The sequence below is a fragment of the Cyprinodon variegatus genome, unplaced genomic scaffold (genome assembly GCF_000732505.1).
Source record: "Cyprinodon variegatus isolate N-32 unplaced genomic scaffold, C_variegatus-1.0 Scaffold132, whole genome shotgun sequence".
NCBI classification, from domain to species: Eukaryota; Metazoa; Chordata; class Actinopteri; order Cyprinodontiformes; family Cyprinodontidae; genus Cyprinodon; species Cyprinodon variegatus.
In genome coordinates, this window is record NW_015150585.1 from 696,855 (window position 1) to 716,552 (window position 19,698).

At 38.5% G+C, this 19,698-nt stretch overlaps 1 protein-coding gene across 2 annotated transcripts in view; it reads right to left on the reverse strand.

The window, feature by feature from the left end:
- Positions 1 to 809: 809 nt before the first annotated feature.
- Positions 810 to 19,698, reverse strand: part of LOC107085741 (mitogen-activated protein kinase kinase kinase MLT-like) — a 41,522-nt gene continuing 22,633 nt past the window's right edge. The window contains exons 8-20 of one of the 2 annotated variants that reach the window (XM_015376262.1): positions 19,480 to 19,566; positions 16,171 to 16,245; positions 15,950 to 16,056; positions 10,718 to 10,853; positions 7,647 to 7,691; positions 7,540 to 7,570; positions 7,312 to 7,451; positions 7,161 to 7,223; positions 5,391 to 5,480; positions 3,538 to 3,654; positions 2,100 to 2,174; positions 1,856 to 2,000; positions 810 to 1,766 (exon numbers count right to left, since the gene is read on the reverse strand). In XM_015376262.1, coding sequence (XP_015231748.1) covers positions 1,078 to 1,766; positions 1,856 to 2,000; positions 2,100 to 2,174; positions 3,538 to 3,654; positions 5,391 to 5,480; positions 7,161 to 7,223; positions 7,312 to 7,451; positions 7,540 to 7,570; positions 7,647 to 7,691; positions 10,718 to 10,853; positions 15,950 to 16,056; positions 16,171 to 16,245; positions 19,480 to 19,566 — 1,800 coding nt within the window. In that variant the 3' untranslated portion in view covers positions 810 to 1,077. The remainder of the gene's footprint in view (positions 1,767 to 1,855; positions 2,001 to 2,099; positions 2,175 to 3,537; positions 3,655 to 5,390; positions 5,481 to 7,160; positions 7,224 to 7,311; positions 7,452 to 7,539; positions 7,571 to 7,646; positions 7,692 to 10,717; positions 10,854 to 15,949; positions 16,057 to 16,170; positions 16,246 to 19,479; positions 19,567 to 19,698) is intronic. The other variant, XM_015376263.1, reaches the window with a different exon arrangement.

Below are 19,698 nucleotides of genomic sequence, written 5' to 3' on the forward strand. Positions count from 1 at the left end.
GGTTTATGGTGTTGCAGCTGTTAGCACTTTTGCCTCTCAAGGATAGGTCCTGGGATTTAAATCCCAGCAGGAACCCCCAGCTTCCTCCATCATGCATGTTAGGTTAATTGGCCCTGATAAACTGCCCCTTAGGTTGAATGGAGGTACCCCCAGCTCTTGACAACCCGATGAACACAGTCCCACAGGCAGATTTAACAGATAAAAAAAAAAAAAAACAGATGGATCATTCACTTCAGGTGAAATAGGCTTTCAAATTATGGATTATGTTTTTAACTAAATGTTGTAAAAAGCAGCTGGATGTTGGTTCAAAACCCAATCTCCAACCACTAGTATTAGCTCAACCTACAGGGATAGCCAAATCCCCCTCCTTGGGTTGTTTATAATATAGAAGGTTTAATAGGAAACTGGATTATGGGAAAACAAAAGCTCACATTTTACTGAAATGAGTAGGGTTCTACTGGAACCAAGATCTGGTACCAGGTCCTGGGTCTGGTGTTGTTCAGTATGAATAGATGGGTTTCTAGGCCTGAGTACTTCTAATTTTATGATTTACTTGTTATATACATAAAATGAGTTTCAAAAATAAGAAAAACAGGAAAAGTTCAGATAAAAATGTAGAGGATGGTGACAATTGTGAGGAAGTATAGAGAAGGCCAGCTTTCAGAAATGGTCTGAGTCACTGGAAGCAAGCTGTGTAGAAAATTCATTCAAAAATCTCTGCCCAGAGCTGTGTTTATAAAATCGATAAAAAGCACAAGGACAAAAAACATGAGAAACTCCAAAACTTTTTAAAAAATTTTACTTTGGTGTTTTGTTTCCATTTGCATAAAACCAGTTATAAATACCTTTTTAAAACTAGTCCATTAGTGAATAGCATCTTTAATTCAGCCCATAAACTAAAATTAATAAAAGACTTAATTATCTGTTTGGTGTAATAATAAATACATTCATAGCCCAAAGACATGTTTATCTAAAAAGGAAGATATAAAAGTAGTTGAAGCTTCACTGGTATGCCCCCAATCCTCAGTGTGATTCTCTTTAAACATCCTCTCAGAGAAGAAGCTGCTGAGGTCCACATTATAATCTTCCTCCAGCACCACGTCCTCCCCGTCCTTCTCTCCTCCCCCGACCTCTGACTGGTTTAATATCTTGTCGGGTTGTTTTTTTGTGTCGCTCTACTTTAATCCACCCTCCATCACTGGCTTTGCCCACCTCTTTTTCTTCACTGGGGTTTCCTGTCACAGACCATATACCTGGTATCAGCGGCGGGCGGCTCTGTGGCGTGATGCTGTAACTGTTTGATCGAGGCCTCCCTGGCTGCCGTGAACCTTTTCCACTCTTACTGCTTCCTCTGTTGTTTGTCCACCCTTGCCACCTCCCCTGCCCGCCTCCCACTGCTAGCGTCTTGCTGTTCCTCCGTTGGTCGTGCATGCCTCCAGCACTGCGAGGGCGCTCCCGCTCTGATGTGCTCTCTGAGGTAGTGCTGGAAGGACTGCTGCCCTTTGACCCGAGGTTGAGCGGCAACAGTTTGGCTGACAGACTGGCGGTAGGTGAGGAGCAGCGAGAGTCGCTCCAGGGAGAGGGGCGGAGGTGGTTTGGAGATCTGCGCACGGCGGCGGCGTATGAAAATGCCTGGCTTTCATGGGCAGAGAGGAACTGAGGAAGAGTTTGGGCATCAGAGCTGTTCAGACGAGTCGTCCTCTGCTGTGACTTCTGGGTCATCATATGCTTGTGCCTCACATCATTCATCCATGCAGGATCAAAATCTTAAATAGATCATACACCAAGTACTTTAAGTAGTGTTTAACTGGTTAAAACAACATTTTACCATTCAAAGAATTGAAGACACACTTACTACAGTTGATTTTGTCTCTGGGGTCCACAGTAACTGGAGCTGTTTCTATGACCAGCTCTACGTTTTTAATCTCATCCTGTCCGCCGCTGTGGGTCCACACTAACAGACTGCTGTGTCTAATCGACTTTGGTGACTTCACATCATTCTGATGGATCACAATTAAAACAAAAAACAGTTTAACATTTTTACTTCCACAAAGAATTAGGGGTTAGATTTTGTTTTCTTAAAGCGTTCAAAGACTTGCCTCAAAATTGACTGTGTATTCTATTTTCTGGTTCTGTTCCAATCCAACAATCCATTTATCCATCAAAAAAGGCGGCTGCAAGAGAAATATCATATATGTCAAACATTTGATTGTTACGGAGACAATATCTCCATTCAGGTTAATTTACAATGTCTTAAACTTTGACTTTTCAATTAAGGTAATATGTTTCTTGAGAGGTTTAAAGTAGGGTTAAAGGTATAGTGGAGGATGTTATTTTTCCGGGTACCTAATCAAAATAATTTGTCCTGCTAAGTGTCAATCATTCTGGTGATATGTTTACATAAGGCCCTCCTACGTGCTCGTCCCCATTTTCACTACCAGTGGTGAGTCTGACATAGTGGAAAACTTGCAAATCTTCTTTTGGAAAGTAAGCTTGTATTAGCAATGCAAACAGCAACTTTTAAACAGAGCGTGCACAAGGAGAAATGGGCTTTTGCATGCTCTTGCATGCATTTACCGTAATAGGCGTTCCCTCTTGGGAGCAGGTACAGGGTTGAGCATGTGCATTTTGTTTTTTAATGGAGAGGGCGGGTCTTTTCAAAAATTTGCATAAATCCTCCACTATACCTTTTAGGACATTATAAACAGACACTGTTCAACCCACCATCTAACAATGAAAAATGAAATGGCACTACAGCAAACTAACAAGAAATGGTCGTCCACCTAAACCAAAAGGCAAGGCAATGAGAGGAATCATTATAGGGGCAGAAATGAGACCCATGTTAACTCTGAAGAAGCTTTAGAGATCAACAGCTCAGGCTGGTGAATCTATTGAAAAGACAATTATCAGCTGTCAAAGCTATAGGAAGTTCAATTAGCAGTTTACCACAAGCAATAAATGTTTGGAATATGAATTAGAGCTAAGACCACCAATCAGGCAGGATCATGATGTGGAAATGCTTTTCTTTTTGGTTGAGTTTGCTTGGAAGATAATGATTTAAACAAAAGCAGCAGTTGAAGTGGAATATGTTATATTAAAGCACATCCATGAAGTCAACCCCTGTACCTGACTGAACATTTGTGGCTAATCGATAAGAAGTATAAGCCAAGATGTAAATCTTGTGAGCCTAAAAAATCCTACAAAAGAAATAACAAAGAAAGAAGGGACTGAGAAGAGCTGAAAACATCATAGGAAATCCAGAAATATGTCTAATGTCATGGCAGTATATTTTCAAATAAAAAAAAGATTTTCCTTTTGATACCCTAAATAAATGTACCAGCTTATGCAAAAAGGATCCATCGTGGGAGTTTCAGAGTTAAGAGCTGCAAAGAAGGAATTGCCTAGATACCTCTAATATAAACACAGAAGATCATTATGAATTAGATGATTGACATACATGTATTAGTAAATAGGAAAAGCAAGAAGAGAGCTGCACAACCAAAAAAAAAAAAACTTCTTTTTTTTGTCCATCAACACCTTAGTCATCCGCAGGACTTCTACATCTGGTCTGTTGGGATTAAAGATGACATCTTTGATGTAGGTTACAGCAACCTCATCTCCATCAAGCTCCATGTACATTTTCCATTTGCAGTCCTGGAAAGAAAGGAGATAGCAGGGAGATAATGTACCTCTGCTTCACATGCATGACAAAGTTTCTAATTACACCATTATGTTGAGGAGGAAATTACTTCTTCTTCAGCATAAATCAACAGCACAACCTACAGGTAGTTAACTGCAGTGGCAGCTTATGGCCTATAAAGCCTCAAATATCTGGTGAGACTGAGAACTTTTGTGCATTCAAAAGAGGAGATTTAAAAAAAATGTATACAACGCGTTAGAGAGTCTGATTTCCTTTGCCTCAATGCTGCATCATGTTAACATATAAAAAAACGTGGGTGCAAATGTTGATAAATATAACTAAAATCTGAGAAAAAGACGGTTTTAGAAAAACAAAACAGGAATAATTGTTTACAGAGAGATTGTTTTCTATTTCCAATGAACTAGTGCAGCCAGCACACATCATACTATCTGGCAGGAATCAGTGCACTTGCCATGTCCTCTCTTTCTGCATGCAGAATGCTGACATCGCAGTAATGAATCCTCCTATCCTAAAGAACTGGCTGCGGAGCCACAGGTCACCGCTTAGCCATGCTGGGTTCACGGCTCAGGCCATTTCATTGTGTCGAGATCACAGAGAGAGACATCAGAGGAGTGGCGCTAACACACTCGTCTGTGGAGCCTTCGACCTCTCCTTCATCGTCCCCAGGGGATGGAGACGGCTCAAAGCTGGAGCCTCGGCAAGCCTCTGGCTCAGAAACACACCAGTGGCCCCCGTGCTGGCCCCGGCGTCAGCCCTGGACGGTCGCACCAGGGGCTTCCCAGGTCCTCGCAGTCTAATCACTCCAGCAGAAACAATGTCTGGTAATGATGCCTAGGACCCAAGTGCGTCTAATGACAACTCATACATAATTCAGCACCTTTCACTTGGCTGCACGGTGATATCCTCATTAGTAGGGGACCCTCAGTGGCTGTCAGATGGTGGCCGCACAATCGCAGGCTCTCATTTTGTCTTTGAGAAGTGCAGCTGCTTCCATGACATCGCCAGCAAAGAGGGGCAAAAGGGAAAAAAAAAATGCAGCGCGGGTTTGTTTTATTTAGTGCAAAAAAACCTTCCAGTTTGTAAAAACAAGGCTGACACAGAACCTGACACCAGGCAGGGGAAAATAATTAGCTCTCATTTTCTCAGCCTCCTGTTTCCTTCTCCCTGCTGTGTTTTCTACCCACTAAACCACCACATGTCAGAAGAAATGGGAGGCAATTAGCAGGCTCGTTTCAGCCCCGCCGAACACACTGAAAGAGGACTATTTATGATGGGACAATGAACAGCTGAAAGATTAAATAACGTTTGCCTTTTAAAGGAAAATGACTTCTGGCTAAATGGGCTATTTTTGATTAAATTCAAACAGCAAGTGAAGAGCGCCCCTTTCTACACAGTTTCACACCCTAACAAAGGGGCTGTGAGCGAGTCGAGGTGGATGCGGTACAAGGCTGAGAGTGAAATGTTTATTTGTCTGGTTTAATACATGTCTAGTGATGCCCTCAATGGCCAGTTTAACAGGCCGCCATCATGCATCTTCAGAACAAATAGCTCCACCAGCAAGCAGGCTGAGGAAAGTATCCATTATTATTACCCAAAAACATTCAAAGTCAGCTCAGCATCTGTGTTTGGTATTCATTAATTGTTGGCTTCACAGAGCCAATAAGGAGCTACATCAGACGCTCACAGCTGCTGAACACGTTCAAGTCAGTGTGTCTCTGTGCAAACTTACAGACTTTCCTTTTCCTGGTTTCCAGTGGTACCCAAACACCAGCTCCAGACTGACAATTTTACTTTGTTCCACTTCCTTTTCCAGCTCATCCTTACAGAAAAAAAAAACATTAATATATTATGAAAACCCAAATATGATCAGAAAATAGAGAGATGCACCAAAATAGATCAGCTGGTGACTAAAAACAGGTGTTTAGCTTGAATAGCCAAGAGAATGGAGACTGGTCCCGAACTCAACACCACATAACCCTGGATAACCAGTGAGCACCACCAGGTTAGGGTAGAATAGCCATGTGATGTGGAAGTTGTGACTGAGGAGAACAGACTCAAATCTAACTATTTCTAGTATTGTTAAGTTGCTTAAAATGAAGTTGAGACAAAACAAAGATGTAAGAATCTTTTACTGAGGACTTTCTGCGACATGTTGTGATGGTCACATGCTCAGTAACCCCACACACAACCACTTTTCCATAAGTTTTAATACACAGTAGTATAAATGTATCGGTTTGTTTATTTTGACAATATTGAAGACATTAGTTCCAATTGTAGCGCGCACATTTGGTTAATTTTTGTATATTTAATTTTGTCAAATGCTTAATATATCTTGTGCTTTATTTTCTGGTTTTGTGGGGGCCCCATCACCTGGGAGATTGTGGCTGACATAATCATGGACTGATTGGGTGGTACCATCTGGAGTTTCACTATGGGGGAAGACCATGGACTCCACATTTTAAATATGTTGCATAATTTCTTCTTCTTGCTTTTGTGATTTGCTCATTTTGTTAATTTGGTTAATGATTATCATTTAAGTTTAATCCTTAAGCTAGTTTAGTTATTTTTGTCAAATTGGTGTAGATGTTCTCCCTACCTCTTCCTCAGTGTGTCAGTCTGGTCTGATCGGCCAGTATTTTAGACCCTTTTTTCGCTGTGTGTCAGGTCAGTTTTGTTGTTCAGTTGGTTTGAGGTTTGATATGTTTGAGCTTGATATTTTTTGCGCCTTAGTTAGTCTCTTCATTTGACCTCTTTTAAGGGCCCTGAAATCTTTGTTTGGATTATTGTTACTTTGGGGAAATAAAACCCTGTTTTTCTTGACAATCCCCACTGTGTCCTCATGCTTGGCTGGCTCGGTCCCTCACAATGTTGATAAATGTCTGGTTCAGTTGGGCTGCATGATAGCTATTTTTTATCCTCTTTTTTAAGCTTTTAAAATCAGAATTTTTTTTTGAACATGCTGGGTTTGGAAATTTAGCCTTATTGAAATTTTATTATTAAGCTTCTACATCGGCGAGGGAATCACTAAAGCTGAGGTCACATGATTTTGCACCTGATTCGACCTACAATTCTCATTTGGGTAAAGTCTGCACTAATCTACATGTTGACCATGGGAAGTGTAGGTTGGCATGAAAATCTCAATGTTAGGGATAAAGATGCACATCTGAAAAACTGTGAGAGGTAAAAAAGTGGTTCCTCTTCCTGCTTTTTTATTTCCTTCTTTTATATTGTCGTTGCTTCTTAAAGTTTAACAAGCAGTTGCCGAGTTATATTGTGGATATAACCAACAACAACTGTTGTCAGTTTAACCTCAACTGTTGCTCTAGTAAAAGCTATTCACAGTCAGTTACGCTTTAGTTGCTTTAACAGTTCATGTAGGCTGCAAATTGTTATCTTTAAGCAAAGCCTTTAGTAAAACAGGAGATTGGTCACAAGCTCATGATCACTGCATCTCTAACTGAAAACAAACTTCTCTCAATGAAAAAGACAAACTCCGTACCTTTAGCAGTGGTGGGAAGTGGAGGAATCCAAGGTAATCATTGGTTAACTTCTCAATCTCTGCCTGTTAAGAGAAAAATCAGTAATTCAAATAAAAGTATTGTTTTAATTTATCCTTTAAACATGTGATCAGGTGGTAATGAACTTCCTGCCTTAAGGTGCATGACGTGGCCTTTGGACTTGACTCCCATGTCCCGCATGTCGCTCTCTGTTAGCAGCAGCAGCCTCTTCCCAGTGATGTGGTTTTCTTTAAACAGGTTGGCGTAAAGCTGCATGTCACACGTACCATCTCCTGACACCAATGAGCAAACAATCAATTAACAGCTGGAAGTCTTAAGTAATAATCCTTAGAATAAGCAAATTAAGGAGAAGTGGCATACCTGCACCAAATAAATGATTCATCCAGAAATACTGTAAAGTTAGGACATATGTTGCATTAGTATTAGCTCTTAAATGACATGTTAGCTACAAAAACAGTGATACTGACCACATGCTCCTCTGTCCAGGTGTATATGTCAAGGGTGGGTAGCAACTGCAGAGAAGCACAGACGAAACAAATGATCACAACCGATTATGGGTTAGAAAAATAACATTTCGGGCTGCATCTTCAAAGATTCAGAATAAGGGGTGTTCAGAATAAATTGGATGTGCTATTTTTCCAAGTTCTTGCAATAAGTGGGTGTGTTGCAGATGTTAAAACATCAATTTGGTTCTGCCAAGAACGAGCAGATGGCATGTTCTACAAACAGCTGAGTGTGGCCTAAAAAGAACGATGAGGTTCTTAGCCATATGTCTGAAAACAATAATGAACAAAATCATAAAAATAATCATTATTATATTGTAAAGCTGGAAAGAAATGTATAAAGCGATTTACATAGGTAGCTTATCCCTAAGTGACACGGACAGAAGTTCAAAAAATTTAATAATGAAATGAATAAAGTTAAATATAAAAAAAGGAAATATAAAACATGACAAGTTGTCTTTGTCTGTTGAATGCACAATCTATTTCAAACATCTAGATTTATATCAGCGCCTCCTTTGAAGCCACAATGACTGCAGATATTTTTGCATGTCAGTTTTGCACCTGACTTTCAGAAGTACAAAAAAAATGGAAACAGTGTAATGGCAGTTGAGTTGAAGATTTGGAAAATGACTTTGCTGCATACATTTGCATATCTTTAACCCATGGATCTGTGCAGTTTGGTCATTAGAATATCTGCCTATTATTGAAGGCACAAACGCAATTTTTTTTTTTTACACATGCTGTCTGGTGATTTTCAAAATCAGTTCACTTTCTACCCTTTTTGAAGATCTGCTCAGCGGGTACAGACACATTTCCATGTGTTTAAAAAATGCAAACTTTTGGAAGATCAAACCCTGTGTTGGTTTATCTATGATAAATTTCAAGTGAATTAAATATTATAGAAACATTGTAATGTATACTGAGTTTTTAGCAACGATAATTTATGGTCCTCTTCACATAACAATCCACAAAAACTAGCAGAGTTCTTGCCATAGCGATGAAACTAAGTAAAATATTTAAAGCGTCAAACAAAACTCCAAATATAGAATATATAAAAAGAAAGAAATGTCATCTGGATAGTAAATCCTAAATTGCTTTTAAGAGGAATGAATCTATTTGAATTGGTTTGACATTTTTTTTGTATGCAACATTTCTAACATATAAAAAAAAATACAGCAAATGAGCATAAAGCTGTGATTCAGCCAACAAACTCCCTTTTCCTCTGTTTTGAGTCGAGGTGAGTCAGATAACAACAACAACAACAAAAAGAAGGATGTACTTTTCACACCCTAGTAAGAAAGTGCGTCTCAACAACTGCACTCCACCACATCCAGGACAAATTGGCCAATCTTAATGTCAGCAAAATGTCACTTCATCATAAAAGCCTGGCCCTCTCTAAGCAGTCAACTCACGCTGCAGTTTTTACACAGCACAGCACTATACATCCCGAGCACCAGGCCCACAGGAAATGACCTCCAGAATGTCCACAGGTGGATAAATGTCAATATCTGACTCCCATTACCTGCTTTCTGTTCAGCGTGAAGCTGTTAGTTATTTTGCATCAGGCATCATAACATATATATTTTAAAACATTCAGTTATATTTGAGACCTGCAAAGTGTTGGTAATCTTTCAACTTGACTGTTTTTTCTAAATAACAGCCACAAACTTTAATCAAGTTTATCAGGATTGTATGCCACAAGCAAAAATCAAGTAGTGCATCATTATGAAGAGGAAGAAAAACAGAAAAATCTGAGAGGGTGGCATTTACCACTTAACCTCTAAAGAACCACAAACAAAAGCCCATGCAGACAGGACTTTATAGTTCACTTAGTATCTATAAATGATATATATATGCAACAGCTCACAATCTCTACACAGACAAATAACTGTTAATGGACATGCATAAGTCGTGCACATTTTAATGTGGGGGTGGGATAATATTTTCAGAAAAGCTGACAGCCAGTCAGAATAGCACAGTCACAGTCATTAACTTAAATAATAATTAATTGCAAGATACGAAAATTGATATTCACAGACACTCTATAACATGTCTAATTGAGATGGAGCCAATATACAGAGAAATCCCAATAAAGTGCATTGGATTTTTACTATATACTTCTAGTAAAATTGTAGAAATATAAATGCATTTGCAAGACAGTGCAGGTTTACAAAGAGGTGGGTTTTTTCCTCAACTAAAACAAAGTAACTGACTTAAAACTTCAACTATTAATGATTATAGCACCTAAATAAGGTTTCCCATCCTCTGTCATAGTTTATCTTGTTAATCAAAGACCTTCTCACAAAGTGGAGACAGACCTCCTCACATTGGTAATTTAATACAGTTTGTTATAAAACTGTGGACATTTCTTTAGAGGGCCAATTGAAATACTGGAGCCCGTCCTATTTTCTTTACAAGCATCTGGTTTAATTAGTTAGTATGAACTTCCATTTATCAACACATTTTCACACAGTTTGGAAACGTAGTTTAGAGCCTTTAACCATAGCAGCTATGAATCAATTTCGGACTAATGCTGTTTCGGTTTGATTTTATTCTTTTAAATCACATTCTGGCTTCTCTGTATTAGTGGAAATCTATATCTCCACTCTGAAGGAGAACCTACTCTGATTCAAATGACGGAGACATTAAACAATTAGGGTAGATTAAAGACAAATTGTTTTAAAATAAAAAGATTTAAAGGACAAGAAATAAGATATAATATATTTCTTAAGTCATAAATAACATCAGGAGGAAATTTATGTCTCTCAATGAATATTTAAAGGATCAAGAAGATCCTAAAATGCTAAATCTTATGCAACTTCCCATCTTCTTCATGCCACTGAAAAACGGCAAGCAAATGGTTCAACTGAAGCCATCATCACTATAGTAACACAGCACTTCAATCATTCTAACAACACTTCAATGCTTTCATGCCCAAGTCAGGCTACAGAGAGAAACACTCGAAGGTAAACCAATAGATGTGACAATAGAATTGTAAAATTGAAGGTGAATCAAAGTGATAATATGCGTCTCACCGGACTGTTGGACTGTTCGATGAGCTTGCGCTCCCACATCTTCAGACGGCGCTCCCGCTCCTTCAGCTCCTGCTCCTTGGTGCTGAGGTCCCTCTCCAACTTCTTCAGGCGCTCAAGAGTAGCTTCGATTTCACACCTTCAACAGAAAGAACATTTATAGGGATGGTCGCCTTTGGAAGTTTCCCATCAGGAGCCATGTGTCTGCATGCTTTAACATCTGTCAGAATCAGCTCATCTATAAATGTCTCACTTCTGCAAAGATAAAGTAAGGAAGTTCTTTGCCTGAATAAACCTGGACAATTCAGATAGCTTTTGCATCAACTTTTTTTATTTCTGAGTTTAAATTGATCAACAGAGTTAAAGATCATTTGGTTTCAACTCCAAAAAAAAAAAAAAATCCCAAAGCTCAATATATTACATATTTAATTACATAAATGCTTACATTAGCAGCCATTCAAAATGGCCCTTCCCAGTCAAGGCAAGGCAAGGCAAATTTATTTGTATAGCACAATTCAGTACAAAGACAATGCAAAGTGCTTTACATGATTAAAATACAGGAAGATAAAACAGAATCAAAGCAAGTAGGAAAAAATAAAAAAATAAAATAAAAAATGCAGAAACAAAAAAGAATATTAAAAACAGTTGGACTAAAGAAAATATGTTTTAGTTGAACTGTTTAACTAGAACAGTCGAAGGCAATCCTAAACATACTGTATGTGTTTTTAGTCTTAATTTAAAGGAACTCAGGCTTTCCGCACTTTTACACTTTTCTGGAAGTTTGTTCCAGATAAGTGGAGCCAGTCAAACGCCAGCCGAATGGCAGACAACTTCCTGCCGATGGCCTTCTCTTGGACGTGCATATTTTTTTACTCTGACTCCACCCTTTCACTGAATTACAGGGTCTGACTAGGAGATGGTGCTTCTATTTAGATCTTAATGTCCACAAATCATGACAGAAAGAATATTTAAGTTCAAAGATGGATGTTAAAAAGAAGCAAACTCAGGGGACCATCTAAGGGCCCATCAAGGTAACTAGGGAAATTTTTAATGGCTACTACTGTAGCTCTCCATCTATGCATGGAGCAGGTGTGGCTGGCTAGCTCAAGTGGTAAGTCAACCGTCCTGCAAACAGGAAGCATGGCTTCATATCCCAGCTGGGGGGAATGAGCTGCCAGTGTCGGTCCTTAGGCAAGACCTTAACCTTGATTCCTGCCTTGGGGAGTGGTGGCCTGGTGGTTAGGGCATTGCTCTTGGAAGCTCCTCCACTGAGGCTCCCTGAGCAAAGACCCTTAACCCCTACACTGCTCTGGAGTTTGCACTGGAGTTTGCATGTTCTCCCTGAGCATGTGTTGGCTCCTTCCGGGTACACCGGCTTCCTCCCACAGTCCAAAAACATGACTTTTTCTCTAAAATCTGCGTGTGAATGGTTGTTTGTTTGTCTCTGTTTTGCCCTGTGATGGATTGGTTACCTGTCCACAGTGTACCCCACCTCTCGTCCGTAGACAGCTGGAGACCCTAGATTAAGGGATTTTATAGCTTTGATCCAATTTGGTCCCCCAGGGTCCCATTATAACCTAACTGTCATTTAACAGGGACCCTGGTCAGTTGAACTTTTTTAGTAAGATTCTTTAAACCATGATTGCTTAACTCTGTTTGTCAGGATGTTTTTGCAAATCTGATCTAGCTGCAATATTGCCATGGTAAATGGTCTTTACTTATGTAATGCTTTTCTAGTCAGAGGACTTGATCAAAGCACTTTACAAAATATTCACTCATTCTCCTATTCATGCACACACTCTCATACTGATGGTGGCAAACTATATAGTAGTCACAGCTGCACTGGGGCTCACTGACAGAAGTGAGGCTGCTGTACACTGGCGCCACCAGTCCTTCCGACCGACATAACAGCTACATTTTTATTCTGCATTATTGAGAATGTCAACCGCTACACCAGAACATTTTTAAACAAAACTCATTTGATTGTGTTTAATTAAATTCAGCATTTTATTGTTGATGTGGTTCAAAACTGTTTCTATAAGAATGTCTCCACTACAGGTGTTGAGTTTTACCAATATTTGCAGAAAGGTAATACAGCGGTCAAATCAGTGACTGAAGTGATGTTTTGGGGTGTCCTGAACAAATCATGAAGTTAACCAGAACATAGGTCAGCAGTAAATCTAGAGATGTTCCAACAATCCAAACCCCGAGAGTGAGCAATTATTCTGATGTTGAAGAGGTTTATTTCATCCAGCAGGAGGAGCTGCTCAGTACTGTACTCAAGCTTCTCATGTGTTGATCATGAACAAATGTGTCCCAGACAGGAAGGCCAAACCTTGTTTTTCCTGTTCTTCCAATTCCTCAACACTGAAAGCTTTTTCCTGGAAATGCCTTTTACTCACATACTCCACATATACAAAAAAAAAAAAAAAACAACTTTAATGCAAGAGTATTCAACTTTTTTTATTAGCTCTAAACTTTTGATTCATATTTTGGGCCTTCTGAAAGACGTTTAACAATGTTTTCTGCATTTTGACAGATTTAAAAGTCATGTATTGTTAAAAAAAAAAAAAGGAAATAAAAGATTGGATGGATGCATTATCTCTCAGTGTATCATTAGTGTTTTTGACATAAGCTTTGAATATGAATTTTTCTAATGACGGAGTAATGGTTCCCTCTATTCACTTTCTGGGCTGCTTCTGCATAACTGATCATTTTAGCCATTTGCTGTACTTGTGCTGCTCTCTTCCACATTTCAAAACCCACAGTTAACCCTATCATGACCTCACAGTAACAGCACTGGTGTTTCTTTTTTTTTTTTTTTTTTACATCACTCTATCCTGTGTTCCTCTCCACATTTTAAAAACATCTCCTTTCCCTTTAAATGCTGCTGCCACATGTCCACAGAGCTGGCTCTTGGTGTAGGAAGAACAACAGGCTTCACTGGGGAGCACAAATCACCTATTTTTAGTTTTTCCTGCAAAACTGACAGAAAACTATCAAGGGCTTCTTGACCTCTTTCCGTGACCAGTACCATTTTAAAAAACTCTCCTTAGATTTTTAACTTTGACCCCAGGAACGTCTCTTTCTAGATTTTTTTCTAAATCATCATCATTGGTATTCCTGTATTTACACCCTTAACTTATGAAGAATCTGTAAATGTTGTTCTCTATTACATAATTTTTGTAAAAAAAAAAAATAATTATACTCTCTTTCATTGGCGGTTCTAATACAGGGACCCCTACTGAAAGCATAGCACTAAATCAGCTTCTTATGATGATACATTCCAGCACATAAAGTTTAACTGACTGGTTGTTTCAACCAGTTTAGTTTCTCACTTAACGCTTAAAAATGACTTTAACCTACTGTTCCTATTGGTACAGAATCCTTTTATTTCATTTAGCATCATAACAACAAGAAAATACTTTATATATTCTGAACTTCTGAAAATGAATAAAACAATTATTTGTAAACTTTAGTATTTATGTAATATTGATGCTTTTATTTTAAACCACTCTAGATGCGCTACGGTTGGGTTATTAAAAAGAAAAAAGTAGTTTGATGAAAAATATGTAGCTTTGACCACGAAGGAGGAAATATCTCTGGGTTTTTATGGAAGGGGTTTCTGAGTCACACTACTTCTTCATCAGGCCTTCCTTCCTCCAACTCGCTTCTACTTGGCACACCATCTTGAATCTCCTACCCGAGTTGCCATTTCGTCCCATTTACATGCCATCTATCAATTCTAAGGTATACCTGAAAATAATTGGGTCAAAACATTGTTTTTAAATTTCTATGCTTCTCTGATGTAAACCTTTTGCCTTTATGCTTCTCCTGCTTCAACACACCTGACTTCTGTTGGTGGCTGATCAACCTAATTTCTGCTGAATTGCACTCATGTGAATCAGGTGTGTTAAAGCAGAGAGACTATTAAAACCTGAGGGGCAGCAGCCCTCGATGACCTAGTTTTGCCACCCTTTCTTCTAGAGGATATTAACCCTTCAGTTTATTTCACTTAAAACTCAACTGCTCTGTATTCTAAAATAAACTGCAGCATATAAAGAGTTTTCCTGAAAGAAAACAGGATATGGACAAAGATTGAGGCAGAAAATCAGGACTCCTAGTCAAAATCAGCCTGAACCAATCTAAACATGTTGATTTTTTTTCTGATTACGGCCCACTGGGATCTAAAAAATGTGTTTTTCCAACCCATGGAAATGCTACTGTAGATTTTACTATTTGGATAAATGAAGTTAGAGGAAGCATTGGTATGTTAGAAGCTTTAACAGAGAAATTATATTTACTTTATGTAGGTAGGAGGTAAGCTAAATGGAATGTGGCAAAGATTGCTCTGTTTTGTCCTCTTCTGCTTTAACCTCTTTTTGTCATGGTGAATGAAAATAGGGCTTTCAGTCTCATTGCAAACATAGGAAGTTACTTAAGAAATATCAACTTAATAATCACTTTGTTTTGGTTTTACATTTATTAATGAAAATATAAATAAACCATAAGTCCTCATTCCCTAGGTTAGAAAAAAAAAAGATGTGCCGATTATATTTAATTCAGCTCAAACGATAATTGGAAGTATGTTTGCTTTAATTGGAGTTAAAGCAAACATGATAAACTAATGAATGCAAACTCTTCATCAGCTCTGCTGGAGTTCCCTCATGTACTTATCAGGCACAAGTCGTCATCCAGAAAACTTTCTGTGCAGCAGATTCTGGTTTTCTTCTTTCCAGAGCTGAAATTCCCTCCACCTGCAGATGGCTGCGTGGACACGCTGCCACCGGCACAACTTCTGAGATGAAAACGGTAAAAACTCCTCAGCGAACAGACGAGGCCCGCAGAGAGGCAAACAGAGAATAAAGTGACAGCTGAGACTCAGGCTGTGCTGAACACCACCAAACATCCAGCTGCTCATACAGGCCAATTAAACACTTCTACTTGAAAAAGATGGTGATTATTTTTAGGGTCTTATGGGTAAAGAGAGGAAGTATATCCAGATGGATCATTCTTTGGGGGTTTTCATGTCTTTATGTAGTGATCAGTGTAATTATTAAGGATCTATATGCATCATCTCCAGCTCTTTTTTGTGCCTAGCGGCCCCCATCAGCTACATTTCCACTTCATTCTTAGCAAACAGTTGCACATTATCTTATGCTGAGGCAGTATATTGGCAAGAGAAAAGCGTCATAAATACATTTAGAGGCTGTGTAGAAGAGCTGATCACATTACCTCCATTCAGCTTTGCTGTGAAGGAAAGAGTTGCACTGTTCAGGAAGCTGTCTGTCTTTAGACATAGACTCCAAAGTACCCAGGATCTGCTTAAACATCGGCCTTTCCTGTGTGAAAAAAAAATCTAATTAAATACACTTATTACAAAGTTTGTCATGTATGTGACTCAGGAAAATATACATCCTTCATCAATGTGGATCCACTTGCTTAATGTGACTTACTTTTGGTTCTGCAGACCAGCACTTCCTCATGAGCTCTGCAAAGCTGGCAGGACAGCTGCTGGGGATGGTAAGCCTCTGAAAGACCCACAGCAAAGACAAGCATTGCTAAGAATCAAGGCAATAGATCACTGAATTAAGACTATGTTCTCCCTACTGAATAAAACTCTATAGTTAGCAGCTAGTGGACATTTAGGAGGGCACTGTTTAAATTAATGCACTCAGTCCATGATAAAGCTGTGATCAGGTTCTCATACAATCGACATGATGTGACCTTTTGATTTCTAAAATCTTGGTTTTAGTTATTCTATAAGCGTGGTCAGAATTAAATTATGTTATATTAGAAGACACTCAAATATATACATAAACCCTAATTTATAGCTGGTTAAATGTTAGTAAGTTGCATCAAAATTACTTTTACTGGATATGTGACCACTCCAGAATTGGTAGTTCATTTAAACTGGTTAGTTTTTTGGGTACTGATCCAGCATTTAGACCCAGTCCAGAAATTGTACATAGTTTTGAGGTTTGTGGTCATCCCAAAAGCTCTTATCACTGGCTGCCAAATGGTCCCTTAGCATGATTCTACCACCACCATACCTGACAGTCTGCACGGTTTGAAAGTTGTACCTAAACCGCTGAACACATCCGTTTTATTGCAGTTAACCAAACTGCTCCATCTGATTTCAGTTGTCTTTGAGTGCATTGGTTTTGCGGCATGGAGTTGATCTTTCAGACAGCACCTTCTCAGTTCATACATTGGGTGAGACTATTTAAATTTTGAGGTAAAATGGTGTTCTGCCAGGAAAATGACCCAAAGCAACCAAAACCAACATTTTTGTTTTAAAAACCATTCCAAAGCCCTGACCTCACAATGGCTAGAATAAAATTTAGGGAATCAGAGAATAAAAACATTTCAAATAACTCATTCAGAGCCAAATAAATAATTTGCATTTAATTTTGTGAGGGTATCTTTACTTCTCTCAATAACTTTACATGGGTTGGATTTCAAGTTTTGGTAATGCTGACATTTTTCAATCCACTAGAAAAACTGTAAGATGTTATATTATCAATTGTTTCCATGTTTTTATATCTGAAAAATCTTTATAATAGAGAAGCATCAGCAGAAACATGTCCACTAGTTATTGTTTACCTAAATTCAAGGGGTAAATCTAGTAGTACTGAGGCGGGTATCTTACAAGCATTACCATAGCATAGCACAAGCATAACCACCCACATCTACTTAAAAAAAGAGCACACACAAAAGTAGCAGTTATTTGAACGTTTATGAAATTTGTGTTTATTTTGTTTAATATTTTTAAGTTGTTTCAATAATAATAATAATAATTGAACTTAATTGATCTCACATTAGAGAAATTTACCTCTGCATTATAACCCAGAATGATATTTCTTCCCGATCGGATTAGAAACCTCAGTCTGAAATGTTGCATGAAGCATTTTTGATCTGATCAGGCTGTTAATCTGATTATTTGTTTCCGTGTAAATGTAGCTATTGATTGTTGACAACTTCACAAAATTGATTTCAACTCAAAGCAAAGAGATAAACAAACAGAAGAAGACAGCCTCTAAAACAGAGTAGATATTGTTATCTGATCACATTACCTGTAAAATAATTGCCATCATGGCTTTGTCAAGCTGCTGCCTACCTTTGTAAAGCAGGAAAAAATCTAATACAAAGTGAAACCAGTAGAACTTTTTATTGCATACCTGGAATGGGTGACAATAGTTGAATAAACTTATGGCTCTCAAAATGGTATCGGTGCCCTATTTGTTGGTACTCGCCGATACCGACACCACCATTTTAGGGCAGTATCGGGGCCCCGTCCGATACTGGTGTCGGTATCGGTGCAACACTAATATTAAAGCCTTCCTACTTCTTTACTCTGGGGTAGTTTTGATAATCCTGTTTTCTGGAGATTACCTCTCGTACCTTAGAGAACAAATTTTGTCCCTAACAATAAAGACAATGGATGGTATTCAGGTAGAAAATGTCTGAACCAAATATGTAATCAAATGAAGCCAGAAGTGCAACAGGCACAGTAATGCTGTAAGTGATGCCATATTTTTGCCACAGAAGTAAAGATTTATTTGCACTTCTTTGTAAGAAGAAAACCATTGCCACAACAATGAACCTGGGGGTAGAAAAGATGCGCTCAGTGCAGGACCAGCAGGTTCTGTTACAGCTTTTTCCCTGCTGCCATATGACTGTTGACGTGTTAAACACCCTAATCAAGTTACAAATCGAGACTCCGCATCACACTAATAACATCATTTTTGCACTACATGGTGAATCTTCAAAACATAAACTCAACTAAGCGTTTCTACTGCATTTTGCACCATATCTATTTATTTATTTTTGCACTGCTCGGAATTTTCAACATCAGTGCCTTTTGCACCATGTCTCTCCTATACTGTTTACATTTTGATCACTGCTTCACTTTATAAACAGAAATGTTCATTTCACTGCTAGGCTGCTGCTCTTTCACTGTCAAAAAGCTGTATGTGACGAAATTTCGTTTTGTATACACTGTGTATACTAAATGACCATAAAGTTTGTCTAAGTCTAAGTCTCAGTGATAATACTCAGTGTTGGGGATGCCAACAAAGATTATCACACGGTCACTTCAAAACCACTTTTACTGGAGTAAAATACAATTACTCAAATTGAGGAAAAAAATTTACCCGGGTACAGATAACATTTGGTTTCCTCTACATAAAGTAAAAATTACACGTATGATAGAGCTGCTTTAAAGGTGATATTTCTATTACTCAATTTTGACTTACAGCTCCCATATTAAGCAAATTTCACTTTATAAACATTTTGTAAAGGTCATACGTGTCCTGAAGCCTGGCATGAGATTCACAAATAAAAAAATACTTTCCCCTCTCTAATTTCCTTTCTCTAACTTTTAGCAATGTGTGGTCAAAATGCTCTGTAAGAAAATCGTGCCCTTCATGATGTCATCAGGGGAAATACGCTGTCCTGAGCAGTATGTAGCAAATCAGTCAAGCTCCTAGGCTAGCCTTTTTTTTTCGGCGATCTTAACGAAGTCTGACTGGTTGTCATGGTTGTGGGGCAGCAGGCTTTAGGATATCAAGTCACCAGAGGAGGACTGAATGAAAAACAATTTGGTAAAGCCTGTCTGCCTAATCTGAGAAGAATTTTCCTGCAAAAACTACAAAAATGTTCTCTGGGGATTTACGAATAATTCCTCATGACAAACTAAATAATGACCTTAAAACTAAAAGGGTCAAAAGTGTACATGTGTATCTAAGTAATTGATAAAGTACCTCATTTTTCTCCACCACCAGCCAGGCTACCTGTAAGCCTTCCAGACCTTTGAAGGGGATTTCTCGAGTGAGCATTTCCCAAAGCACCTGTAAAGTCAGAATAAACAGTCAAGAGAGAGTCAACATATATGTTTGCTTTGAAAAATGCAAACATTTGAGAATATCTATTTCTGCTTTTTTTTGGTCCAAACTAAATTTCTGTGATATATTTCTATTCCC